Source organism: Fundulus heteroclitus, chromosome 10 (genome assembly GCF_011125445.2).
Source record: "Fundulus heteroclitus isolate FHET01 chromosome 10, MU-UCD_Fhet_4.1, whole genome shotgun sequence".
Lineage (NCBI taxonomy): Eukaryota > Metazoa > Chordata > Actinopteri > Cyprinodontiformes > Fundulidae > Fundulus > Fundulus heteroclitus.
In genome coordinates, this window is record NC_046370.1 from 5,763,874 (window position 1) to 5,791,809 (window position 27,936).

At 40.1% G+C, this 27,936-nt stretch overlaps 2 protein-coding genes and 1 long non-coding RNA gene across 4 annotated transcripts in view; 2 read left to right on the forward strand and 1 right to left on the reverse strand.

The window, feature by feature from the left end:
• LOC105919682 (BRCA1 DNA repair associated) overlaps positions 1-3,291 on the forward strand; it is a 38,353-nt gene extending 35,062 nt beyond the window's left edge. For both annotated transcript variants that reach the window (XM_012855051.3, XM_021312035.2), the window contains exon 21: positions 3,048-3,291. In XM_012855051.3, the coding sequence (XP_012710505.2) occupies positions 3,048-3,142 (95 nt within the window). In that variant the 3' untranslated portion in view covers positions 3,143-3,291. The remainder of the gene's footprint in view (positions 1-3,047) is intronic.
• A 4,656-nt stretch (positions 3,292-7,947) lies between these two features.
• Positions 7,948-27,608, forward strand: LOC110367169. Its single transcript, XR_002427274.2, has 3 exons — positions 7,948-8,013; positions 8,904-9,022; positions 27,409-27,608. It is a non-coding gene; the product is annotated as an uncharacterized LOC110367169 (long non-coding RNA).
• The window catches only part of LOC105919671 (rho-related GTP-binding protein RhoN), a 51,466-nt gene continuing 43,123 nt past the window's right edge, over positions 19,594-27,936 (reverse strand). The window contains exons 4-5 of the mRNA XM_012855039.3: positions 26,186-26,320; positions 19,594-20,547 (exon numbers count right to left, since the gene is read on the reverse strand). Coding sequence (XP_012710493.1) covers positions 20,293-20,547; positions 26,186-26,320 — 390 coding nt within the window. The 3' untranslated portion in view covers positions 19,594-20,292. The remainder of the gene's footprint in view (positions 20,548-26,185; positions 26,321-27,936) is intronic.

Here is a 27,936-nt window from a genome sequence, read left to right on the forward strand (position 1 = left end):
TGTACTTCTTTTCGCCTATTAGAGAGTGGATTTAAGGTGCAGAGCGGCCCCGACGCCGTTAATGGCAGGTGCTGCCTGCCGAAATGAAGCCCGTTCCGGTAAAAAAAAAAAAGAGTGAGCAGAGCGACCTGCGAGGAAAACGATTGTGAAGGAAGCCGGGGAGCGAGAGATTTGGCCGAGAGAAAATGTCAGATTGTTGCGAGGGGCGGATGTCAAAAGCAAGTTGGCCACTTAAAAGAGAGGCTGCCAGAGCACAGAGAAAGCTGACTGCTTGAAATCGAGAAGAGGAGAGCAGCTCTGAGCCCCCCCCCCCCCCCCCCCCCACCCGTCCGCCTCATCCTCTCAGCATCCTAATTTACACTACTACATATTTAATGCTGTGTGCCCTCTTCCGTGTCCTCTGGCTCTTATAGTCCAGGTAATTGAACAGCCTCTCGAATCTCCCCCGTCTCTTATCCCCTTTATCCCCTTCCTGCACACTAATTGAAATCACCAAGTTTTTCCCCCCCAGCCCGTCTGTCACATAATTTAGGTTTAAAAAGATACAAAAAACATTGGTTAAAAACGGAGGTTGCAGCTCTTCATTTCTCATATGGCCACTATTAACAAGAAAACAATGACAATAATACTGTTCTATCCTGTATTTGTGCATATAAATAGTGTTGAAACATCTTGTTGTATAAACACTAAAAAAAAAAGTACAAAAGTTGTACACATATTGAATTAAATTTCATTTATATAGCGCTAATTCACAACACATCATCTCAAACCAGTCAAATTCTATCAAATCATCCAGACAGATTGGTTAAAGAGTTTTTTATCTAAGGAAACCCAGCAGGTTGCATCAAGCATTAACTCCTCCTGAAGGAGCGTAGAGCCACAGTGGACATACGTCTGCCACATGAGTAATAAAGCAACTGCTAAAAACACTTAAAAGTATAAAGTTTTGTTCAATGTTGATGCAAGAAGCAGCCATTTTGAATCCTGAAGTCCCGTACGGTCGTGTTGCTCCGACTTTCAACTCGTAATTTTGACCTCCAGGAGAAATTCCAGTTCAAATGTCCTCAAAAAGTCGGAATTTCCAACTATCGACGACAACTTGAACGCAGCATTTGCTTTCAACTGCATCTCTTCAACTGTTCAGTGCCACTCATGTGTTTTTGTGTCTTTCTACTGTTTTTTTTTTTTTTTTGCAAGGTAATGATCTCTCTAAACTTTTAGGACCGTTCGTTTGACTTAAACCTGACCGTCACGTCAAACACAGATTAATATGAGGTCTGCCTCTCTTACTCTAACAGTTTATCTCAGGTAAAAAAGATAAAGAGTTGTTACAGTTAGGGCTCTGCATGTAAATGACTGTACATGTTTTGTAGGCAGCGGCAGATGTGAGGCTGTTGTGACTTACTGGTAGCAAATCAATTGCTAAAGCCGGGCAAACACTGTACGATATTTTCAGTCGTGGTATTCATATACAGCTCAAACTGTACGACGAAACCTCAGGGTTTAAAAGTTCACCGCTCACCATATCTGTTCTTATTCTACGGCCCGACGCTCTGATGTGACCTGACTACTCTCACTGTACGTTCAAAAACCACACGTCGGACTCAGCCCCGTAGAGAGATGGCGCTACTCGGGCTCGTCTACCCGGAAGCCAAATGTCAACAGTAGAAGAAGAAAAAGACAGAAGTGTTAATGCTCACTGTTAAATATTATGCTCACTGGAACGAAACGCGCTGCCTTGGCAATTCTACGAGTTGCTCATCCGTAGTTTGACTCCATGTCACACGTACCGCCGGCATGCTTCTCTCCACGCCTATGTTTTCGTTTGAGAAGAAGAAGAAGAAGAATTCAATTCAATTAAATTTTATTTATATAGCGCCAAATCATGAAACATGTCATCTCAAGGCACTTTACAAAGTCAAGTTCAATCAGATTATTCAGATTGGGTCAGGTTATACAGATTGGTCCAAAATGTCCTATATAAGGAAACCAGTTGATTGCTTCAAAGTCCCGACAAGCAGCATTCACTCCTGGAGAAGCATAGAGCCACACGGAGAGTCGTCTGCATTGTACATGGCTTTGCAGCAATCCCTTATACTGAGCAAGCATGAAGCGACAGTGGGAAGAAAAACTCCCCTTTAACGGGCAGGAAAACCTCCGGCAGAACCGGGCTCAGTATGAACGGTCATCTGCCTCGACCGACTGGGGTTACAGAAGACAGAACAGAGACACAACAAGAGAAACAAAAAAGCACAGAAGCACACATTGATCTAGTAATCTGTTCTACATTAGATGGTAATAGCGGGTGAGCCGTCTTCTCTGGATGATGTCACAGTTAACAGAACGCCAGACCAGGTGTACCTACTATGAAGAAAAAAAGAGAGAGCAAAAGGTTAAAAGCTGAAATGACGACAGTCATTTCAATGTAATACAATGCAAAACTGGAGAACAGTAGAAATCAGTAGAGTGAGAAAATTAGACCCTGATGTCCTCCAGTAGCCTAGGCCTATCACAGCACAACTATAGAGATAGCTCAGGGTATGAGCCACTCTAACTATAATCTTTGTCACAAAGGAAAGTTTTAAGCCTAGTCTTAAAAGTAGATAGGGTGTCTGCCTCACGGATCAAAACTGGGAGTTGGATCCACAGGAGAGGAGCCTGATAGCTAAAGGATCTGCCTCCCATTCTACTTTTAGAGACTCTAGGAACCACCAGCAGACCTGCAGTCTGAGAGTGAAGTGCTCTGTTAGGAACATACGGGGTAATCAGAGCTCTGATATATGATGGAGCTTGATTATTAAGGGCTTTATACGTTAGAAGAGAATTTTAAATTCTATTCTTGATTTAACAGGAAGCCAATGAAGGGAAGCTAAAACAGGAGAAATATGATCCTTCTTGTTGATTTTCATCAGAACTCTTGCCGCAGCATTTTGGATCAGCTGAAGGCTTTGAACTGCATTTTGTGGACTTCCACAAAATGCTTTAATAAAATCTGTTGCATTGAATCCTCGGTTCTTTTGTTTATTAACCTGCTTTCTGTGTCACAGGTTTGTCCAGGAAGGCCACAGTTGTGACCCGCGGCTGGCTGTTGGACACAGTTGCAACATACAAGCTGCAGAACCTCAGCAGCTACACAGTGTGACGAGCCACAGACCCACAACGGCTCGGTTGTCTCACTGCCCATTGTACAGTTCTGTTATTCATGCCCAGTTGTGTAACTTAACACATCATCGGCCTGGTTTGTGTAAGATTCATCTAAAATATGATGTATATAAAGAGAAATCAAAAGCAGATAATTGATTTCTGTTTTCTTTCGCGTAATCTAAACCACAGTTTGTTTAATGTTGCTAATCAGCGCTTCTCTTCCTGTGGTGTCTGTTCAAAGTTACCATTGTCGCTGTTGTTTTTGCCTGATGGGCGCACAAGTGTCCTGAGCAGGGCTCTGCATGTCAAAACATGTTTAGGTGAGGCATTTCTTTTCAATTGTGGTTTAGTTTTTGAGGCGGTATATAACAAGACCAAAGAAAATCACAGGAAGTACACAACCGTGCCTCTTTTGTCTGCCGTCTTTAGTTATTTTAAGCAGGTTCAGTGGTTTGTCGGCCTTAGGTCTCAAAGTAAAGTTTAAAAATCTTAGATAATTATAAAGTTTGTTCCCCAGTTAAAAAAAAACGCAATATTGTCCGGACATATTTGCCTCTGAATGGGCTAAATATCTAGTTACCTATTAATATACAGTATATACGCATCCAGAAGCAGTAAGTTAGGTACTGTTTGACCTTATTTAGAGATTTCTGCTGCATGACGTGCCTCATATTAGTTAAATTGAAAGCCAGATTCCTGCTCACAAACGTCTGGTTTCATATTTGTACGGAGTTGCTATCCAGACTGTAAAAGTCTGGAATAATGAAAGCATGTGGGAAAAAGTTTGTATTACTATACTTGCTTCCACGTTCATCCTATTAGGACATCGGTTCATTTAATCATCTCTGTGTTTATCCTCTTTATCCATGCATTTATCTGTCCATCCTTCCATCCTTCTGCTCCCTTTTTCATCCAGGTAGATCATCCATCAACCCATTTATGATCCATCCATCATTTATCCATTCTTGTTTATTCATTTATCCAGCCAATAATTTATCCATGCTTTTATATGTTATGTATTCACTTTTCCATCCATCCGTTTATCCATTATTACACACATCTGTGACATCCATCTGTTCTCCAGTCCATCTATCTATCCAATTCCATCCATTTACCTATTTTCTTATCTGTCCATCTGTCCTTTATTACTTCTACTCTTCCATCTACCTGTCCATCTATCTGTCCATCAACGTCCTTATGTCCATTTTCTTCCCCAGGTTCCATATTTAAGAGATGGAAATAAACTATATTGTCAAAGATCTCCATTCCTCCATCCAAATAATCAAAACCAGGTTCTCCATTCACCTCCAAGGCATGTTGACTGTTTCTACAAACATTTGTGGAAAAAAATGGGTCGCTCTCAGGTGCTCAGAGAAATCCAGCATGGTTCTGTGATTGAATGCCGCCTGTCCTGGCATTTCCCCCATAATGAATATTCCTCAGTCAACTTTCTGTGGTTTTATAACAAAGGAAGCGTTTAGGAACGACGGTAGCTCAGTCATAAAGCGATAGACCACATAAACTGATGGACTGAGGGCAACGGATGCTGAGGTGAGTGGTGCCAAAAGGTCACCTTCACTTCTTGTGGCGTTCAGATTAGCTCAACAACAGGGAAAACGGAGCTTCACCAATTGGGATTCCATGAATTGGCAGCTGCATACAAGCCATTCGTCACCAAGTTTGATGCAAGGCGTCCGATGCAGTGGCGTAAAGCACGCCGCCGCTGGACTCTAGAGCCGTGGAGGCTCATTCTCTGGAGGGATGAATAGCATTTCTCCGCCAGTGAAAGAATCTCTGAACGCTTCAGTAGACCAAGAGATTTTAGACAACTCCATGCTCCTTTATGGGAATAGATGGCGCCTCCCTCTTCCAATATTACTGAGCACCAGAGCACAAAGTAATGTCCTTAAGAGACATGGATAAATTTGGTGGTGATGAGTCCTGACTCAACCTCGAATGAACACCTTTGGGATGAACTACAGCGGAGACTGAGGGCTTCTGGAAGAATGGTTAAAAATTTCCCGTAAACGCCCCCAGAACCTCGTGGACAGCCGTCTAAGAAGAGTTGGAGCAGTTATAGCTGCAAAGGTTGAACCGACGTCATATCGAACCGAAATGGATTAAAGTGGGATGTCACTGAAGTTCATATGTGAGTCCAAGGCAGGTGAGGCAACATTTGTGGTGATTTAGTGCATCTGCAGTAAATTAATTATGAACTTGATGTATCAATAACTTAAAAATGGCTGAATATTGACTCAGAAATCTGAAAAATATCATGATTCTGAATTTAGTTCACATTTTTTATTTGGGTATAAAGATTTGTTCCATATTAAATTAACAGTTTACCTGCTGCAGTCTTAACTAATGGGTCTTATATTTCAGGTTTCCAACTTGAATTTTTAACAGCTTTTTTTTTTAACTATACATTTGTTGGCAAAACAGCTGTTATTTGTTTTTGGGGGGATTTTAATTGGCAAACAGTTTGCTGAATTTTTAAAATAATACCAAACATATAAAGTTAACTTCCCCATTGTGTCTGTATTCCTAAACCACTTAAAACAACTCCTTAAAAACTATCTATTAAAATGTGGTGAATTCTCCTTTTAAGTTTGTATAATTAAGTTGTAGACATGGTTTTCAGCACACTTAGACTTTACATTGGTCTGTATTTCTACAGTAAAGGAAACATATTTATATTTCTCAGAGAGGGGTTTGTGGATCTTCCTGTAGGGCCGGAAGTCAGTGGGACTTAATATTTGGGATTCAAGCTCCTGGGCTGTTTCTGGTGACAGTTAATCCATTCAGTTTATTACATTTTAAACCTACAATAGATCTGTTTTCTAATCAGCCACTAAGCTAATAACGGTAATTTGTCAGAAATGCACTCGGAGTAAAAGTAATGTGCCATCTGTGTCATTCTTGATGAAAGCAAACCATCGTCTTTCAGTAGCAGTTTTAAAGGAATGAGTTCATGTTTTAGAAAACCCAGACTCACTGAAAGAGCACGAGTTAGACCGAAGGGCAGAGAAGTAGCAGAAAAACACTGCAGCTCCTGCAAGCCATGCTCAACTTCTCAAGCAGAATGAGCTTTTTGCCTCAAGGACTCAGATCTACTTGAATGGCTGCGCACAACACCGAGCCTCGCACAGCTTCTGATTAAAGGTCAAAGTGATGTTTGTTAATATGACTGTTTTCCCTCTGAGTCTGAAATGGTATATCACAACTGCTGAAACTTTACACAGCCCACATCATTTTCTTTAAATACTTTAACCTCAGATTTTCTTCATCAAATCCCAGTGAAGGAGCCTGAAAAGAAAATTTTTTTGTTTTTTTTTCGCCCTCCCCTTGATTTATTCATACTGTTCTGCCGTTTGAGTCGCTGACATTTGGTTGCAGGATAAATGCAAACGCTGCTTTTAGTCTCATTCATTGCTTTGACAATAGATCCCTGAAAACCAGGTGGCTGAAAGAGCCCACTCGAAACAATAATGTCAGACTGTTTGCTCAGAGGCCTTTTAAATGCCACATGTACAATGCCAGACGCCAGTGTATCAGGACACTACTTTTCTTTTTAAATAAAAAAAAAAAAAAACTTTCTTTAGTACAGAGCTCCATCCTAGCGTACCTTCAGCTCAGTTACTGTGATGTGAACCTGGGGTTACGGTACGAGACATGGGGAGGCTAAGCTGTGACATTGACAGGTTGGGTTGTTTTAATAGGACACTTATGAGCATCCCTGGCAAAGATGTGTAAAAAGCCTTACAATTAGTTCACATTTTATTCCAGTAGCATAATCTCACATCTAAATATTTAAGGGGGGAGGAAAAAAACGTTATTTTCAAAAAAGAAAAAGCAAAAGAAGGTTGCTTTCAAATTAGCATATGTTGATCTTCGTAAATCAGGAAACGGTTGCAAGAAAATTAATTAGGCCACATCTATGTTGAGCAATATTTAGATTCAACTGGAACTGTAATAGCCAAGGCCGGACAATTACGTACATTTAGTCTGGCAGTATATACAGTGAGTAGGATGGAAAGGAAGGCGAAGAAAATCTCCATGTTTGACAGATAAAGAACTGCAGCAATAAATAGCATACAGGTTAGCACGTATAAATATATAACAACCATTACGCTGCCTACATGTCAAGCAGCTGTTTGGGAGACATGCCCAAAAAAGCCTTCCCTGTAATGCTTAACAAACATTCTGGAGTACAGGAAAGTCTACTGGGTCTTTAAAGGTTATAGATGCAACTTTCTCCTCAAAATTATACATTTTTCTAAAATAATGCATCCAAAGAACGTCTAAAGTGGTGCAAAATAAAAGCATTAATTTTACTGAAAAATAATTGTTTTATAAATTTTGTCGGTTATGATGTTAAGGTCGTGATAAAGGGATTCAGCACTGTAGGGCTGGACAATATAGAAAAAAGGCATATCGATAAAATAGAAATCATATTGATCGATATGGAAAATTATCAAAAAAATTCAAAAACATACATTTTAAGTGTAGCCCTGGCCATTTTATGCTGTTGATTAATGCTTAAATAAATGGATTCAAACACAACCCTTTATTCAACCAAAGTAAGTCTTAAAAAAAGAGAAAAATAACTCGTGCTCTATGAACCTTTTGAAGGCTGACAGAGCTTTCCTGGGTCTGCGTTTGTGATTGGTTGGGAGGATGTAATGACCGTAGTATTAACCTACATGATTGGCTAGAATGCACTGTTCTTTTATTTAACTTTTTGTTGAACTCTTTTATTGAACTTTTTGTTGACACCGTTTTTTTTTCTATTGAACCCACAGTTCTATCGATCCGCCAGTTTGGACGGTAAGCAAACTGCAGGGGGTCTGTGATGGCAATCAGCACCAGGTATTCAAAGGATTTAATGAACAGGGACATCAGGGCTGCAGGCTTGTAGTAATTTAACCCTGAGATGGTGCGTTAGTTGGGGACTGGGACATGACAGAACCTCACCGGTGATCTGAGAGAAAATTTGGGCTTTCAGACGTCCGGTCCTGGAGCTTTTCCTGGAAATTTTGTTAACGTGCACGTCATGATGAGGTGTCCCTAGCTTTAACTGTTAGAAGCGGCGTCTTCCACTGCTTAAATTAAGAAGGCCCTGTAGTCAGGTCATGAGAAAACCACCTGATATCTGTAAGCTATATAAAACAAAAGTCCTTTTTGGATTACAAGCATTTTTAAATCGAACGCAACCGGATTTTCGCTCACGTTTTCTGAAGACGTTTCGACGTCTATCCAGGAGCCTTTGTCAATAAGTGTCTAAACATCCTCAGAAAAACTCAGTGAAAGTCTGGTTGCCCTATGGTTTAAGCCCGTGTGTGATGGAGTTTCGTCTAAAGCTTATCAAGATTAATTATTTTTTCTTCTCGAGATCATGATCAGAGTAAAGTAAATTGATCTTACCGTCCTCCAAATTGTTTGTTTGCTGGTCAGTGCCATGGAAAATAAGATCTGAAGAGTCTTGTTGACCAGACCAAATGTAAAGTAACTCAGCTTCTGCCCTAACAGCATAAACTCAGTAGAACTCCAGCAGCTTTATAGGATCTACCTGTTGCAAGTAGATCCTATCCTAAACATGGAAACGAAAACGTTTGAGACAATTAAATGGTCTCAAGATGCCGTTTCCCCACTTAAATACATATCTTTGTTAGTGTCTCTTTTACAGTAACTAATTTACAACTAAATCTGTGTCTGTGTCAGACTAGATGACTTTTTTTTTTTTCATTTTTTATCCTCAGTTCCTGAGTTGTGAGACAGTGTGGACCAACACGTCCCATAAGAACGACATCTCTGTCCCACATGGGAAATCACCACAGAGCAATCTGCTTGGGGCCATCTGGACCATTTCATTCTGCTGGTTTGTTTTTGACACGGCACATCTGTGTGCAAACATGTACAAAGCAGGCCGTTGATTTGTTCCCACCACCCAAGGGTGTTAATCTATTCCCCTGCTAAATGCGACAGGAGATGGATCTTTGTGTAAGAAAGGCATGGAGCTTAATAAAGCCGTAACATTTGTTTAAAAAGCTACGATCTGATATGACATAGTCACGACTTTTAGAGATGCGCGTCAGCCAGGTGATTTTCAACTCGATTGTGGGGCGATAAAACAATCCTAGCTGGTTGGAAATGTCTAAATTTGATCTTTTTGTGACCGATTAGGTACTATATGGAAGCGCCAACAGGTTGATTTTACACAAACAGTCTTTGGTGTGGAAGTTGTTACTGAGAGAAGCAGACTTTACACTCTCGGTGAGTCGGAGGAAGTACAGATGCAAAAACGTTTCTACAACATGTCTGTTGTTCATTCAGGCTGCGAAAGAGTGAGAGAGAGCAAGACTTAAAGCAGATAATAGGAATGCTGAATGTATTACGGATATGACGATCAATCTTTTATTTTAAGCTTGTAACCAGTCAGGAAAAAGGCTGCATATAGAAATCACTTTCATACCCATGGAGACGGCATTTTTAGTCTTGCTAGCTGTGCTAACTAAGCTAATTGAAAACAGGAGATAGGTACTCCACAGGTTTCCAAATGTCATCTCTGTAATTGTTGTCTTTGTTTTAAAATGTTAATAAAACCCTGTTTTGAAGCGGCTGCTCAGCAGATCAAAAGTTTTTTAAAAACAGGCAACAAAGATCCTGATCGGTGCGTCTCTAATAACTTGATTTGTGTTTAATCAAAATATTAAAAATCTTCTCAACTAGATAAATGTCATTTGAAGAGGGAAAAAAAAAAATCTAATTATAAAAGGTGCCGGGGGGACATGAAGCCTAATAACGACTGAATCCCAATTGTCAGTGATTTGAATTTATGTGCTCCAGATATTCTCAGATGTTCATACATATCTATGCCGTCTCTCTGAAGTCACGCTGCTGTAAATAACGTTGGCGCTCGTCTACGATGACCTCGACGGCTCTTGCTAACTTGGCTGTGGTGATCCCTGTTGAATCGTGGCGTTAAATCTGTCACATTTTCATCCTCATGTTGGTTCCACCTCTTGGCTGCTGTACAAACAGCTTTTTCTTTAAATTACGCACCCTGGTTTTTCTCATAAAGCCACAACAGCTTCCAGACAGATTCAGTACGGCTCTGGTAATGAGTAAAGCTCCCATTGTGTGGAACACTCAATTTCAGAAACTTGATTCTTCTCCTTTTTCTCTTTCTTTTTTTTAAAAAAAACCATATAGTTGCCATAACCCTTGATGCATTCCCTGACATTGTAGGCATGACTGCTTTTGGAGATGTATTTACACTTTCACATCCTTGTTGCCTTCACTGTTAAGGCACAGAGGAAGTCAGACGGTGCATTTATTTTTAATCAGCTCAATTTTACACACAGCATAAATGGCTCCTGAATTTTTAATAACTCACTCTTCCTCTCGTGGACACGGCGACCGTTTGGCTGCATTTACTGTTGCATCGTTTCTGCGGTTCCCGGCTCCCTGCTGCAAAATTCCCATCCCTCTGGATGCTGAGAGCGTGAATTTGAGCAAAGACAGAACCGATGAAGGAGCGATCCCGTCAGCCGTCGACTTCCCCTCAGGGCCTCGGGGTGCGTTTTTATGGACGCCGTTCAAGCAGGAAGCGCATTAAATTTGCAGAAGGGTTGAGCCTCGGTGGTCAGTGATCAGTGCTACTTTACAGCAGAGTTAAAATGAAATATCAACCCAAGCCTAGTTGGCTTCTAAAAAGATAATGGCGCATATAATAACGTGAGAGAAAAGCAATATATCCAGACAGATCCTGGTCCTGTTTAAAAGGCAATAAGCAAAATGTTTTTGCATGAACAATAACAAAAGAACGTCATTAATTTATTTTTACACCAACTGCAACCAAATGCCTGTTTTAATCCATGTAGGCAACACAGCAGACACGTAGAAAAAGATCAGATGAGACAAAAATGTGGAAAATTAATGTGTGTAATCCATAACACGCTATCTGCACAATGAAGCACGGCGGCGGCAGCATCATGGTCAGAGGGAAGCACCTGCTAGATCAGCGATGTCCAGACTTTTTGTTACGTGATCTCAAATCAATAAAATCAAAAGTATTCACAGGTCAATAAAGAAACTTTTATTAAACTGTTCCTTTAACTGCTCATCAATAAACTAACCCATTAGCAATTTTAAGCATCCAGTATTTTAACGTAGCAAAAAACTATTATATTTTGTAGCAAAGGAATGTGTAAATCACTATGATGCACAATGTTTGTTTGTTTCTGTTTCTTTGAGTTCATGATGGACAGTGACCGGGGTTTTAAGTTTAAGCTTTTGGTGCCTCCTAGAGTAAGCCACAGTCAGATAAATACGGTCCGAACTCAAGAAATAGCAGAGAATCATGGCGATCTCCTAAAAACAATGCAGTGGGTAAGCTTGTCAAGTATTTATCTATTTTTTTTTAAATTGGTCACAATCAAACCGGATAAAACCTGAAACTGGGAAAATTGTCACATGACTAGTTACTTAGTTGTTAGACATTCACTCAAGTGGGAATAAGAAGTATTTGTATATCTGTTTTTAAATATTTTTGAGCTGTTAAAGAAGCATATTATACATATTTTTAGGGAAAAAAATACTATTTTCTTCAATATTTCTCTTGAGCTTACTGTTATGGGTAATTTTACTGTTATATCCTATAGATCCAAAGCTTACTACACATTTACTTCATTAACAAAAATGTATATCAGGTTTGTAAATTCCTTTGGCCTCAATGGGAAAAAATAAAACAAAAAGATTAAGTCACTAGGTAGATGTGGTCCTATCTACTATAAATTAAAGAAAATACAAAAACACTAGTTTTTAGTGGACAAATATATTGTTTTGTACCAAATATTTTACATAGTAAGATTTTAGTATGTCGGGACTCATTTTTCGCATAGTTTAAAAATAAAAAGTCTTCATCACCATCAGCCACCTTTGCAGTGGGGCAAACTTTGTATCATCTGAAATGCTAGATCAGTGGTTGCAAACTTAGATCCTCGAGGACCTAAATTGCATTACTAGCATGCAGCCAAGCTCTATAGAGCTCTGCTAATGAGCAAACATTTGAGTCAGGTGTGTTGACGCAGAGCTGCATTTAAAAGCTGCAGGAGATTGGCCCTCTGGGACTGGAGTTTGAGAGCAGTGCACTAGATGCTGCAAAAGACTTGAAATTATAGAGAAGTTTAACCTTCTTACAGGACAATGAGCTACCATGGGAAGGTTTAGATCAAAACATAAGTGTGGGTTGGAATGGCCTAGTCAAAGTCCAGACCTAAATACAACTGACTTGTGGCAAGACTTTAAAATTAATGGCTGATATCAGCCCTGTCTGACTGAATCGGGGCCATTTTAGCATAGAATACGGATCAATATATAGATGTGGAAAGTTAAAGGTATTTCAACACAGTAAACACTTGGGAGGTTTGAGTATAAATGCACACCAGTTTTCTGCTTTTTAGTTGTTAAAATCATTCAAAACCAGAGGCCTAGTTAAAGTCCAAACTTAAGCTGTTCATAATCGAAAACTCTCCTTTGTGAGCAAAAATCCCTCCATATGATTAGAGAAAATACGAGTAGTCAGTATCCTATCTGCAGCTGAGTCAGGATAACAGTGAGCCAAATTGGGGACAGTGGTAATTATTTCTGCTGTTTTAAAATGATTTTGAAATGCTTGTGCTATTAAACAAATGTTGAGGACAGCAGTACTTTTTCATTAGATTGTTGTTCACTCAGATGTCTGACTATTTAAACTGAAGGCCGTGTCATCTTGTTACCAATAATGTTCCATGTGGAGAACTATATAGGAACAAAATGAGTTAAGAATAATCAGAGTAAGGGTGATTCAAATGTATGGAAAAAAACAGCAAAATAAAAAGTAGCATTTCCCGCTATAAAGTTGTTAAAATTGGATCTGGTATCCACTTTAAAACTGGCACCACTCTAACTAGCTGTCAGCTTTAACGTTGCCTCTCTTTACAAACTGAGGTTGCTCAGACTGCTGTCTACTGTTTGTAACATACTGACTGCTGATAAAAGCTCCACAGAATCCCAGTTTGCACCAAGCAAAACGCATTGCAAGCCTATTGAGATATCAGGGACAGAGTTAATAAAACGTGCGCAATCTAATAACTATTCAGAATATTTCCGTAATCATAATTCAAAAACCGCGCGTGACCTTTTATTTTCATCTGTGAAGGATTTTCTCTCAGTCTGCTTTTAATGAAAGGATTATTTTTGCCTTTGCTTTGCAGAATTGTTGTTGCTCTGCGCCACATTGATCCCTTACGTCGTGTTCTCGCCTGTTGATTAAGTGGTTAGACTGACTGAACAATAACATCCTGAGGAACAGGACCGAGGAGCACATTCTTTAGCTTTAGTCATCCTAACTGTGGTTAGAAACGCTGAGCATCAACAAGAAGGTAACTTTGCTCTCTCATGCAGCAGAACTGGTTTATCCACCCCCTCATTATCTGTCCTAACCCAGGGATAAAAGACAAAAACCCTCCCGGGGCAAAAAGAAGTATCAGCTGGGCGAATTGCTTCATTTTAAAAATGGTTCAGCATATTTTGCTTTGGATTACTTTTCAAGAGATTTGCTTTTTATAAAGGGGCTATAATAAAAACTCCCTTACTTTGCTAGTACACTAGTTTTCTTTACCTCTGATTTCTCCTTTCTCAGTTGTTTTTTTTCCGTCAACATACTTCCGAAAAAAGGTAATTTTGTTTTTCATCCCATGATATGGCCCTTTTTTTTTATCATTCTGTGTTATTTGATTTGGCGAACATTAATTTGTGTAGGGCAGGGATCCAGTGGCGGCTGGTGAAAAAAAATCTTGGTGGGGCTGGCCAATAGATTTCCCTGCCTAACCCAGTACATGCCATCAAATTAAAAGTCGGAAAATTACTAAGATTCCACAATAAGCATTTAATTTCCTTCTCAGAATCAGCAGCTTACATATACATTCAACCATTTTCAGCTATATTAGGTCTTATTTTGGAAAGGAACAGTATTAAATACAACACTAAAATTCACTATTTGTCACCAAAGTAGGCATACACTATACTGTACTGTCATTATCTTCAGCCAAACAGTTTCACAATGACACATTGGGTTTCACAACACAACAGAAACACAACTGAATTTCAAAATATGAAAAAAAAAAATTATCAGCTGACAAAATTATGTACCTGATACAATGTTCACAGCACCTTTCAGAATCCTTTCAACATATAGCCCAATATTCAAACTCACTTACCACATGACAAAATGTGTGTGTCTCCTAACTGACAGCTAGCTACATTACTTTATGTTAAAATGGCTTGCCATATACCTGTATCACTTTGCAGCAAGGGCTATGATTCCAGTAGCCCCAAAGCCATTTATTTTGGCGATGCTGATTGGCCAAATATTTATACATTTTCCCTAGCAACATTATACCATTGGTTATTTCGCTACACTTGTGGGGCTCCTTGAGTGACAGCCCTACGGGAGAAATGCTACGTTCTGTCGGTGGAAATGCACTGTTAAATGACTTCTACTAAGTTAATTAGTAGAAGTGTTTTAATAATTCATATTACATGTAGCCACATACTATTACTTAAAAACTGACATTAATAATACTTTTGAAATCTAAATATATTTTGACTTTTCCCCTCCACATCTAGGGAGGGCAGCGCCCTAGCGCCCCCTTTGGGCCAGCCACCACTGCAGGGATCACAGCAATATTTACAGTTCCTTGCAAAAATATTCATGCCTCTTGTATTTTATTTTATTCACATTTTGTCAATTTATAGCCATAAACTGAAATGCATTTCAATGAAGTGCGGCATGCATTAATCAGTATCCCAAACCCTTTTACTCTACAACCCTAAATGAAAAGAAATTTAGCCAAATCCGTTCAGAGGTAACCTAATCAGTAAATAGGGTAAATTTGCGTTTGATTTAATCTCCGTATAAATCCATCTAATCTGCGGAGGCCTCAGAGGTTTGTCAGAGAACATCAGGGAACAAACAGCATCATGAAGACCAGGGAGTGCAGCAGACAGGCCAGGGAGAAAGTTGTGGTCGGATCTAAAGCAGGGTTGGGGTTACAAAACAATATAATCAGCTTTAATCATCTCATCCTACACCTACAAAAACACGGTCGTCCATTAATCGGAGAAGCAGCTCAACGTCCCATGGTAAGTCTGGAGGAGCTGCAGAAATCAACAGCTCAGGTGGGGGAATCTATTGGCAGGACACCTATTAAAGGTATACTATGCAACTGGGGTTGATTTTCCAGCGAGGCTCCCCCCAGAGGGCGAAAGTAAAAGTGCACTGTCGTAAAGATGCTCAGCTGTTCTGGTTTCTCCGTCAAGCCAGGCGCGGTTGTTTTGAGCTTAGCAGACAGGCGAACGCAACGAAAAGTGGAAAAAACGGCAGTACAAACAATGACTAACACAGTGAAAGTATGAACATGCACACAGACAGAGAGAAACCATTCCAATGTTACTTACAATCGCATCAGCAGAAACGCGAGGTGCGCGTCAGCCTTGCAGCCTTCTTTTTCTTTTAGCTCTCGCCCTTCGGAAAAAGCTTGCCCGATCTTCACCCGTGTACGACTCCTCTCTCTGTCCAGAACCCTTTTCCTCTTTCTTGCCTGCTCCGACATGGGCTTTCGCTGTTTTCTCGCTGGTTCCGCCATGATAACTGCACAAATATCGCCACTGCGCTAGCAACGAGCATGCCTTTCACTGGGGGCGTGTAGCAGTTCTCGCCGTAAAGCAAGAACGACTCTCGCGGTCTTGCACGAGACTACTGAGCCTATGGGTGCGGGCCGAGGGCTCCTGCAATTACAAGTACGGTATTTCCCCTACAGACCACCAGGGCGGCCGAGAAAACCTTTGTTCGACCTGAAATTACTCATTTAATCATCCAAAACGGTATGGAACACATTAATTAAATGAAAAATGTTGCATAGTATGCCTTTAATGTCAAGAAGAAAGTCTGTGTTGAAGGAAAGTCTTGTTTGCAGTTTTTTTTAGCAGCCATTTAGGCGATTAAGTGAACATTTAGAAGAAGGTGCCCTGCTCAGATGAGAATAAAACTGAACCTTTTGGCCCACTTCATGCAAAGCTCATGAAAACTAACGCTGCACTTTGCCCTGAACGGGAGATGCACATCTTGGTGGTGGAAGCGTTACGCTGTGTAAATGCTGTGTGCGTGCTGTTCTTGATGTGGGGATAATGGATCTAAACCTGAGCGACACCCCATCAGAGGCTGCAACAGACTGCGGTGCTCTGTTAATGGCTGGCCGGAGTATATTGCATGTGTTATAATGGCACAAAGTCCAGACCTGAATACAATTAAGAATCTGTGGCAAGACTTGAAAATTGATTTTCGCAGATGCTTCCCATCCGCCCAGACTGAGTTTGAGCAACTTTGCTACGAGGATTGGTCAAAAAATGTCGGCCCCCTGAAAGATTTGCAGCTGTACTCGCAGCCAAAGGCGACTCTACAAAGTATTGACTCAGAAATTAACTTGCACACCGCTGATTTAGTTTTTTTTTATTTGCAAAAACATTGTGTGTTGGATCCACGCAGGTTTTAAAGACTCCCTTTTGTTCCTGGAAATTCTTAATTTCATGCTTTAGAACGGCGCTCATTTTGCTGACTTAAAAGGACATTTATCGCAGGAAAACTTCCTCAAAGCTCCCAATTGTTTTTTGCCTCTTTTTCATCTTCTCTCCTCCGTTTGCTTCATGTAAGTTTGCTCTTCTTTTTATCCTTTAAACTTCTTTATTTTTCTCACGCAAGCCCGGTTCTGTCACGTCGCAACGTTTTCAAGGTTTACTTTCATGCCCAGAGCTGAATTGTATTCTAATTACCACCATTGCCTTTGGCTGCACTGTGAGGTAAATGTAAAAAAAAAAAAAATAATAACACCTTATTATAATCTTACAACTGGCCACTTTAAGTTTTTACAAATATGTCTGTTCTGTAGTTATAATGCCAGTAATCAGCCCCCAACTGAGTGCATAGAGAGATTAAAGCCGGAGGGCCCATTGTGAGGTCCCTGACGATGTAAAACATGGAAACTAATCTCACCGCTGCACACATGTAGCAGCTCAGAAAATGATTCCCTCTCTTTCTACTCTTAGATCGCCACCCTTCTACGCCATCTCAAGCTCGTTTTTCACAAGCCAACTTATCTCTGGCTTCCTCTCGCACAGAGATTCCCTTTTAGTTAATGGGAAGCAGCTGAAAAATGGTGTCCATTAGCTGCATTACGCTCCGCGGCGGTGGTTGAATTTGAGTCTTTGAGACCAGGTAATGCAGCTCATGGAAGAGGGATGACTGTTGGCTAAATGTGCGACATCTTTAGTATCTCCTGCATTATCTTTGGCAGCAACAAACAACAGGCTGAGTGGACTCGCTGCCTGAGGCTCGGGTCATTTTTAGGCTGCGAGTTTTTCCTCTAACGTAATGCGACTTTTCCCCGAAAAGGGATGGATGCTTGAAACGCAGATACAATTATGTATCTCCCTGATGTTTCTGTTGTAAATAGCATTACTTGGTAAGAATGTAAGCTGGTCTTTATTCTGGTCTCTGTGCGTTTGTGGACACCCTCTCCTTCCTGGCGGGGGTTTTTGCCCCAGTTTCTCCTCCGGCATGTGGAATGACCTCACGCTCCCTGCATGGGAACGTGGCAGCGATGCTGTGAAATGTCACTTTGCCACTGCTCACAAAGGCAGCGAGTTTGCTGTGGGGTCTCAGCCACGGCGGTGGGAAACAAACTGGAACAAAAGTCACATTTAAAGGTCAGACCGCGACGCTCATGAATACAGACCAGAGCGGCTGCGTTCATTTCTAATATCAGAGGATTACGTTTGGATTCTGGTACATAGGCTGAAGTTGTGTGAAAGAAATGGCCACAGCACTGTGTGATATAGTTATTGTTTATGGATAGATTTAATGAAACCCTCCTTCTATAAAACGTGATCCAGCTTCAAATATGGACACAAACACAATTATTCCTAAGGAAAGTGGCAAAGATCGCATACAGCCATATCACATAAGGCTCAGATCTGTATTTTTAAAAAGGTTTTCTCGGTTTAATCAAAAAAATTATAATTTGCTTTGTTGTGCTTCCGTTGAAATTGGGGGTGGACATCATGGTGGGATCAAACATGCCGTCTCAGATCTTCAGTAAGACGACTGTAGCAGCTTGTGAGTCTGGTGAGGGGATTTAAGGATGTCTCAAATATTGTGAAATCAGCTTTTTAATTTCTGGGTTTGAATCCCATAGACTGCCACTCTGAGTCCCTAAGCAAGACCGTTAGCCCAAGAGCACTTTCTGGTTGCTGCACAGTGACAACCCTCTGTCCCCAAGGTTAAATAGAGAGGATGGATTTTATTGGAATGTACGGCACTATGACAATAAAGATGATTGTTATTAATTAATCATTATTGAAAGGAGGAAACCAGGACTTCTGAGATAATGTTCTTTTGACAGATGAATCTAAAGTTGAATTGTTGGGAAACCAGAACGGAGGACATGTTGGCCATGAATAAAATACAGCAACTGTGAAGCATGGAGATATGGGGGGGGGGACTTTCACCATAGAAATCAGAGACTGCTAAATAGCTACAGAAAGCATCTAACTTTACACACTTTTATCTATATTTTTTTGTTTGATGCATCAAACAAGGTAAAAAAAAATCTGTGTTTATTCCTTAAGATCAAGAAAATAAAGATTCAGCGTGACGTAGATATCCGTACATTTGCTTGAAAGAGCTGAACATTTATTGGGGTGTGCTAATTTTGTCACACAGCTGCTTGTTCCAAATAATACATAGACATGCTGAACAAAATAAAACCAGCAGGACATTTAAGGGGTATTATAACTAACAATAGAAACAGTTTTGCTCTTTTTTTTTTCAGTAGTAAATATATTTCTGCACTTTATCGGTTATTCCCGTTCCTCTGTTGATTTGAATACAGTAGCATACTCATGGATCGTACTCATGGATGGATATGAAAGATTTGTTGAATTTCACCTATGAGATAATGATTCATTTTATTCCATCCTTAATTATGGATGTTAATGGTCAAAGTCTTATTTTTGTGAATTAATTAGTAGAATTTATCCTTGGCTATTAGAATAAAGGGGGCCATGGTAGAAATGTACTTGTACACATTTCATATATTGATTTGTGGAAGAAGGTTTGCATTTATTTTATATTTTCACATTAGAGGGATTCTTTTAATTCTGTTCTACCTTTTATTTCCCTTTAAATCAGGGCAAAGTAATTACATTTTTTTTAACCATTTGGACAACCATTTCTTTATACATATTCAATGTGAAAAACATTTGTATTCTAATTTAAATTAAAGCATTAACTTAAATCTACCTTAATATTATTGAATGAATAAGAGAAAATATTTTTCCCCACTAGGCAGACCAAGGTTTTTGTTTTTTTATTTCATAGCTGCAGGTACAACATAATATGCATCCTCTTAAATCCTTTCTAGACCCACTAGCCTTGGTAATTGGAGAAAAAAAAAAGTACACAACACTTCAGGTTACATAATGAGCAATTTTCCATATTAAAGCACTTGTGGTTTAAGGAAATGAATGTCATATCAGCTCACGAGGCTTTAGTTTTATTTCTGCCCAGTTTTTCAGTTTAAAAGACGAGGTTAAACAGAAGACGTCATTCTTTAATATGTACAGATTCTTGCATCATATTGTGCTTTCATATGAAGACAAAAGCAGGATTTCAAATATGAAACTATTCTTTTATTCCCCCCCTGCTCACTTTTTTGTGATTTTTATTTCCAAACTAGCCTGTTTCTGTCCTTATTTTTCATGTAAAAGCTTTTAAAGTAAAATAGTTTCCGCCGCTACGTCGGCCTCCACGGGTTGATAGCACAGCCACAAAGAAAAAAAACCAAGCAGCGCTTTGCAAAAAATTGACAAAAAAATAAAAAAAATCCTTCTAAGAACTCCACGGGACTGCATTCAAAATTTTTCGCCATATTTCTCTTGCTGCTGTGCAAAAAATCTGACAAGAATTCACTGATAAATTATAAAAGTTCATGTGCAGTGGAGCTCGTGTCCGTCTGCAGACGCAGATCGGGTCACAGGCGGGTTCTGGTGCTACATGAGCACGCAGCTTTTGGCTCGGTCCTTCCTGATGGCAGGCGGGTGCTCGTTAATCTCAGTCCGAGGCGGCTGCTGCGAGATCCGCTTGTGGGGGCGACGTGTGGCGGCGCGTTTGAGCTGAGGCCGATGGATGTTGGACACGGAGGCCAGCGTGGTGACGTGGAACACGTCGCGGACGCTGTTCTCGGAGAACTTCGAGGTGCATTCGGTGTAGGCCACGGCGCCGATCTGCCTCGCCAAACCGGTGCCCTGCACACACAGAACGTGAGTCCGTTACAAAAACAAATGCATCGTTTTTTATGTTGCCCCAAAAAGACAGCGTTGGATCTTTGGAAGATATTTCTACAGTGATGAAGCTTTAAACATAGAAACATGGAAAAACTAGAAACTTGAAATACCACAAGGAAGGAAGGAAGGAAGGAAGGAAGGAAGGAAGGAAGGAAGGAAGGAAGGAAGGAAGGAGGACATAAGTAAGGTAAGTAGAACAGAATAAAGGAAGGAAGGACACAATATAGAAAGTACAAATAATGGTAGGATAGAAAGGAAAGAAGGACACAAGGTTGGACGGAAGGATAGAAAGAAAGACACAAGGTTGGAAGGAAGGATACTAAGAAGGACACAAGGTTCGACGGAAGGAAGGATAGAAAGAAGGACACAAGGTTGGAAGGAAGGATACTAAGAAGGACACAAGGTTGAACAGAAAGAAGGATAGAAAGAAGGACACAAGGTTGGAAGGAAGGAAACTAAGAAGGACACAAGGTTCGACGGAAGAAAGGATAGAAAGAAGGACACAAGGTTGGAAGGAAGGATACTAAGAAGGACACAAGGTTGGACGGAAGGAAGGATAGAAAGAAGGACACAAGGTTGGAAGGAAGGAAACTAAGAAGGACACAAGGTTCGACGGAAGAAAGGATAGAAAGAAGGACACAAGGTTGGAAGGAAGGAAACTAAGAAGGACACAAGGTTCGACGGAAGGAAGGATAGAAAGAAGGACACAAGGTTGGAAGTAGGGATACTAAGAAGGACACAAGGTTGGAAGGAAGGATACTAAGAAGGACACAAGGTTGGACGGAAGGAAGGATACTAAGAAGGACACAAGGTTGGACGGAAGGAAGGATAGAAAGAAGGACACAAGGTTGGAAGAAAGGATACTAAGAAGGACACAAGGTTGGAAGGAAGGAAGGATAGAAAGTATGACACAAGGTTGGACGGAAGGAAGGATAGAAAGAAGGACACAAGGTTGGAAGGAAGGATACTAAGAAGGACACAAGGTTGGAAGGAAGGATACTAAGAAGGACACAAGGTTGGACGGAAGGAAGGATAGAAAGAAGGACACAAGGTTGGAAGGAAGGAAACTAAGAAGGACACAAGGTTGGAAGGAAGGAAGGATAGAAAGAATGACACAAGGTTGGAAGGAAGGAAGGATAGAAAGTATGACACAAGGTTGGACGGAAGGAAGGATAGAAAGAATGACACAAGGTTGGACGGAAGGAAGGATAGAAAGAAGGACACAAGGTTGGAAGGAAGGATACTAAGAAGGACACAAGGTTGGACGGAAGGAAGGATTGAAAGAATGACACAAGGTTGGAAGGAAGGAAGGATAGAAAGTATGACACAAGGTTGGAAGGAAGGATACTAAGAAGGACACAAGGTTGGAAGGAAGGATACTAAGAAGGACACAAGGTTGGAAGGAAGGATACTATGAAGGACACAAGGTTGGACGGAAGGAAGGATAGAAGGAAGGGCACAAGGTTGGAAGGAAGGATACTAAGAAGGACACAAGGTTGGACGGAAGGAAGCATAGAAAGGACACAAGGTTGGAAGGCAGGATACTAATAAGGACACAAGGTTGGACGGAAGGAAGGATAGAAAGAAGGACACAAGGTTGGAAGGAAGGATACTAAGAAGGACACAAGGTTGGACGGAAGGAAGGATAGAAAGAATGACACAAGGTTGGAAGGAAGGAAGGATAGAAAGTATGACACAAGGTTGGAAGGAAGGATACTAAGAAGGACACATGGTTGGAAGGAAGGATACTAAGAAGGACACAAGGTTGGAAGGAAGGATACTATGAAGGACACAAGGTTGGACGGAAGGAAGGATAGAAGGAAGGGCACAAGGTTGGAAGGAAGGATACTAAGAAGGACACAAGGTTCGACGGAAGGAAGCATAGAAAGAAGGACACAAGGTTGGAAGGCAGGATACTAATAAGGACACAAGGTTGGACGGAAGGAAGGATAGAAAGAGGGACACAAGGTTGGAAGGAAGGATACTAAGAAGGACACAATGTTGGACGGAAGGAAGGATAGAAAGAATGACACAAGGCTGGAAGGAAGGAAGGATAGAAAGTATGACACAAGGTTGGAAGGAAGGATACTAAGAAGGACACAAGGTTGGACAGAAGGAAGCATAGAAAGAAGGACACAAGGTTGGAAGGAAGGATACTAAGAAGGACACAAGGTTGGATGGAAGGAAGGATAGAAAGAAGGACACAAGGTTGGACGGAAGGATACAAAGAAGGACACAAGGTTGGACAGAAGGATACAAAGAAGGACACAAGGTTGGACGGAAGGAAGGATACTTAGAAGGACACAAGGTTGGATGGAAGGAAGGATAGAAAGAAGGACACAAGGCTGGAAGGAAGGAAGGATACTAAGAAGGACACAAGGTTGGACGGAAGGAAGAATAGACAGAAAGACACAAGGTTGGAAGGAAGGATACTAAGAAGGACACAAGGTTGGACGGTAGGAAGGATAGAAAGAAAGAAAGAAAAACACAAGGTTGGAAGGAAGGGCTCAAGGAAAGAAGGATAGAAAGTTACAAGGAAGAATGAAAGTGCACAAGTACAAAAGGATATGAGAAGGGATGGAAAATATGGAAGGAAGGAAAGGATGACAAAAGGTAGAAAAAAGAAGCACACAACTAAGGTAGCTAGAACACAGGAAAGTGAGGAAGGAGGAAACAAGAAAGAAATGAAGGGACTCCAATTTTTGACACGAGGGACGAAGCAAGGATTCAACAATGAAAAAAAATGAAGGCACAAAGGCCAAAAAAAGAAAGAAGCAAGCTAGGAAGAAATTACATAAAGGAAAGATGTACACATTAAAGGAATGAAACCTGACACAAGGAAGTAAAGGAAGAAGACAATTCCTTGTATGAAAGATATAAGGAAGGACACAAGGAAAGAAGCAAAGGCATGAAGAAAAGAAGAAAGGTCATATAAGGGGTAGGCTGGAAGGACTTAGGAAAGGACTTAGGAAAGGACACAATGAAAGAACGATGAAGTTAGATTATAAGGAAAGATACTCAGAGGGAAATAAGTCAGCAAACAAGGAAGGGAGCATGGAAGTAAGGTAGGAAGTATGAAAAACACAGAGAAGGAAGGACACAACCCTAGGAAAACAGTTTCTAGGGAATCTGCAAAGTGAAAATAACCATTTCCCCCCAAAAAGGTCCTAAAATCAAATGTCCTGATTTCCCAGACTGCGCAGAACCCTGAAGCTAAACATTGATGGCATACACAGACGCATTATAGTCCCCCTTTAATACGCTTTGGTTGGTTTAGAAAAGTCCTCAAAGTCACAAAGGGGAAAAGCAGCACTGCAGTCTTTTAACCCTGCTCTCTAAAAGGGATCGTTGTGTCGATTTATTTCATATTAGATCATCCATTCATTGGTGTGGTGGATATAAGGCCATTACACTTGGTCGCACAGAAAGAAAAACAAATCACACTTGCAGTAATAAAAGCCTGATAGCTTGTTGGGGCAAAGAGAGAAAAAAATTCCTCCCTACAGCGATAAAATATTTAAGGACTGTCCTTGCAAAGTGTAAAATGCAAACATAAAGGCTCAGTTTATTCCTGGTGGTGCACAACACCATCGTTTTTATTATTAATAAACTTTTTTTCCCCCCCACAAAGTGTCACACTACAAATACAATCTTCAACGTGTTTCATTGGGTTATGTGTTGATGGGCCGAACCTGGAGTAGCACATAACTGTCAAGTAGAAGGAAAGGGATGCGTGGTTTTCAAATGAAAAGTAGACAAATCTGAAAAGTGCGGCATGTATTTGTATTCAGCCCCACCGAGTCAACGCTTTGCAGAACAAGCTTTTGCTTCAGTTCCGGCTGCAGGTCTTTTTTTTTTTTTTTTTTTTTTTTTTGGAGGGGTTTTCTCTGTGATTTTCACATGTAAAAGCAAGAATATATCCCCATTCTTTGCAAAAAATACCCCAAGCTCAGTCAAATTAAATAGAGAAAATTTGTTAACAGTAACTTTTCAAGTTATGCTACAGTTTCAGAGCATCGTTTATGTCTCTACTTTGACTGGACCATTGTAACGCATGAATATGCTTTGATCTGAACTGTCCCACTGCTGCAAGGTGAAGCTCACAGTTGCATTCCCACATCACTATGCTGCCATCACCATGCTTCACACTGGGGATGATATGTTCAGAGCATTCATTTTCCAGCACAGATAATTTAGCTTTAGATTACAAATATTTTATTGTGTACTTGTGTAAACATAGCACATTCTTCTTTCATCCCCCCCCCCTATTTATTTATTTAAAACAGGGACAGTGCATATTAATTAACAAACACAGTATTTGCAGATTTCAATCCAACACTAATTTGCATCTGCTCCCCCCCCCCCCCTTTGCAGATGACATTTGCATAAACATAAGGCACAAAGCATACAGGAATAATTTGTTTGCTGTAGATTGTATTTTACTGCTTGTCTGTCGGTGTTTTCACAATGAGAGTGTTTGAATCCAAAAGTCATAATCAATGTTTGTACCCACAAACCTGGCAGATAAAACTGACTCTAAATAGAAAAACATCAACGTAAAATGGTCACAGGGGAAACCACGTGTTTGCTGTGTCCATTACAGAGTCCATTAATTACTCTGTGACATTTTGGGCAACATCATTAATGTCTGTCCAAATGGCTAAATACTAAGTTAGTGTGAAACATTTAAGTTCTTAATAGTTGGAATATATTAGGCAACATTTATTTGCACTCCAAACAGACATTTGCAATATAAATATTGCATACGCCAATATTGCGATGATAATATACGTATTAGCGAAATATTGTGCAGCCTTCTCCACCACATGACTTAGAATTTATTTTATCAGTGCTTTATTTTTGGTTTGTTCTGTTTATAAGTTTATATTATCTGAATTTAAAAAATAAATTAGACCAATGCTGGACTTTTTCCTTAAACTCTCATTTTATCCAAAGCTCACTCTGTCTTGTGCATCTCAACTCAGAGGAATTTGTAATTACTGTGGATAATATTGACTTAAATTATGGCTGCTATAACACTTTTTAGTGGTGTGTTTTGGTGTAACATTAAATGTTGATCCCACAGGATAAATCTGAGATGCCCGACGCACCAAACTGAAACTCTGTAAAGGTTCTTTACTTTTGTTTAGCGTGGGGGGGAAAAAAAAAAAATTTGTTGACAAAAGGCTGCCAAGAAGTATGATTTCACATTTACATGGAAATAGGCAATTAAAATGTATCCGTGCCGCTGTTCATTGCTGCGAGACACAAACATAACAATAGCTTTATCACACAACTGCTGTTTGTCTCCGTCTTTGTGTAGCCGCAGCTCCTTTTGTGCTCGCCGCGTGTCTGTATTCGCTAAAGTTACGATGTGGAGCAAATGTCATCCTCCAAATCCATTTTCACAAGTTGTGTTTGCGTGCACAAAAGGGAAGGAAAGTAATCAATCCCATTAGTTACTTTGCCTCGAGTTTGCTGGTAAGTCTGTGTTTGATACCGGCAAATGTTTATGGATTTAATACTATATGTAATCCAGAAAGCGGAATAAGCTGAGACACTTTTCCGTTTCTAACAAATAAACAAATGTCGCTCTCACCTGCTCGTGGGTAACAGGAATCAGTCTGTGTTTGGAAAGCTCCCTCATGACGCTGACGTCCGTCCTCATGTCCAGCTTGCAGCCAACCAGGACCACTTTGGCATTGGGGCAGAACTCCTGTCTCTCGCCTTGCCACTGTGGGTCAGATAGATGGACATAAATAAGTGTACTGGGCTCTAAAAGCTAATTCTTCCTCCACTTTCTTCTAAACAATTATATTCCCAGTTTCCTTAATCTCTTTTTAAAGACACCAGCCAGATACGTAGTTTATTTCATTAGCAACTGTATAATAACCATGAAATGCTGTTGGCTAATAAATTATGGGTTTCCACCACAGGATTGCACAAAAAGGGAGATAATTGTTTTCAGAGCTTAAAAGACCTTTCTACTGCTGATGACATCACGGGAGGCAGCTAGGTTACAGATGATCAGCAGGTTTTAGTAAACTGCAGCAGAGGAAGTGACTCCGAACCTTTGTGAAACACATGCATCAACAAATTGTCTCGATATGATTGCTGCCGATCACTGATGCTGATAATTGGCCTTTCCAGTCAGCTCCCCCCAACCTTAGCAAACCTCGCACACGCATCTCTGATCCCCAGGAAAACCCAGTGCGAGTTCACGCGTTGACCTCAGATGTTTTACTGCAGCCGCATAGAATGCAAATATGTCATTTTTCACAAGGAAAATGCAACTAAATTATGGAGTGAATTTTGTTCCATCAAAAAAAAAAAAAAGACATTTTATGAATGGAAATTTAAGAAAATGATGTTTTGTAAACTACAAAAAAAAAATGCAACCCAGAAATTTTACTTTGAAAAACTTTTTAATGAAAAAAGGCTTTGAGAGTGACTTTGCTGTTTTTTCAGATTTTATTATATTTTTTCAAAAAAGAATATACTTCTTTTTTATAAAAAAAAAAAATCAAATTTAAATAAAAAAAAATCTGGGGGCAGGCTTTCCTCTGGAGTGAGGAGCGAAGACGTATTTCTATTGCCGGGACGTTAGCGACAATATTTTTATTGGTCAATGTGCGCATTAAGAGCGAGAAGTGAAAAGAATGTGATCAATAAAACGCAATTTGAAAAGAATCCAATTCGTAAAACTCAATCTGAAAAAAAGGAAATTAAAAAAAGTAAAATATATAAAAAATAAACTTTTGTTTTATGGTAGTATTATAATAACAACAGCAGTTTTTATTATTTGTTTGTTTTCTTTTTTAGGTAACTGTATGGCTGTGACTGCATGGCAAAGAAATCACGACCCATTTGAGGTAGGCTCCTTCAGGTCACTAGTTACACAAAGAGGCCTGATCTTTGTCACTAAACTGCACACAGTAACTTTATTTAATCATATTTATGAATTTATTCATATTTGTAGATGCTGTGATGGAGCAAAAAGTGGAGAAAATAGTCAATATTAACAGTTTATTGAGGTTTCAAGCATGATTAATTGGAATGCATCGACGTCACAATTATGATACAATTCTTTTTGACGAAAGCAATGAACGATACGATAAATACCCACCCCTACATCAAAATGTGGAAAAGGAGAAGGGGTGTGAATACTTTCTGTTTGCAGTTAACTTTTATTGAGCTATCCACACCAGGAAATGTAAAAACTGGCCTAAATAAAGCAGCACAGAGGCTGAACGGTTACTAAATTCATCTACAGCGCCTTTCACTAATTGTGACAACCCTGATAAAGATGTGTGCAAAAATAAGCTACGAAAACTTGGTGACAACAAGATG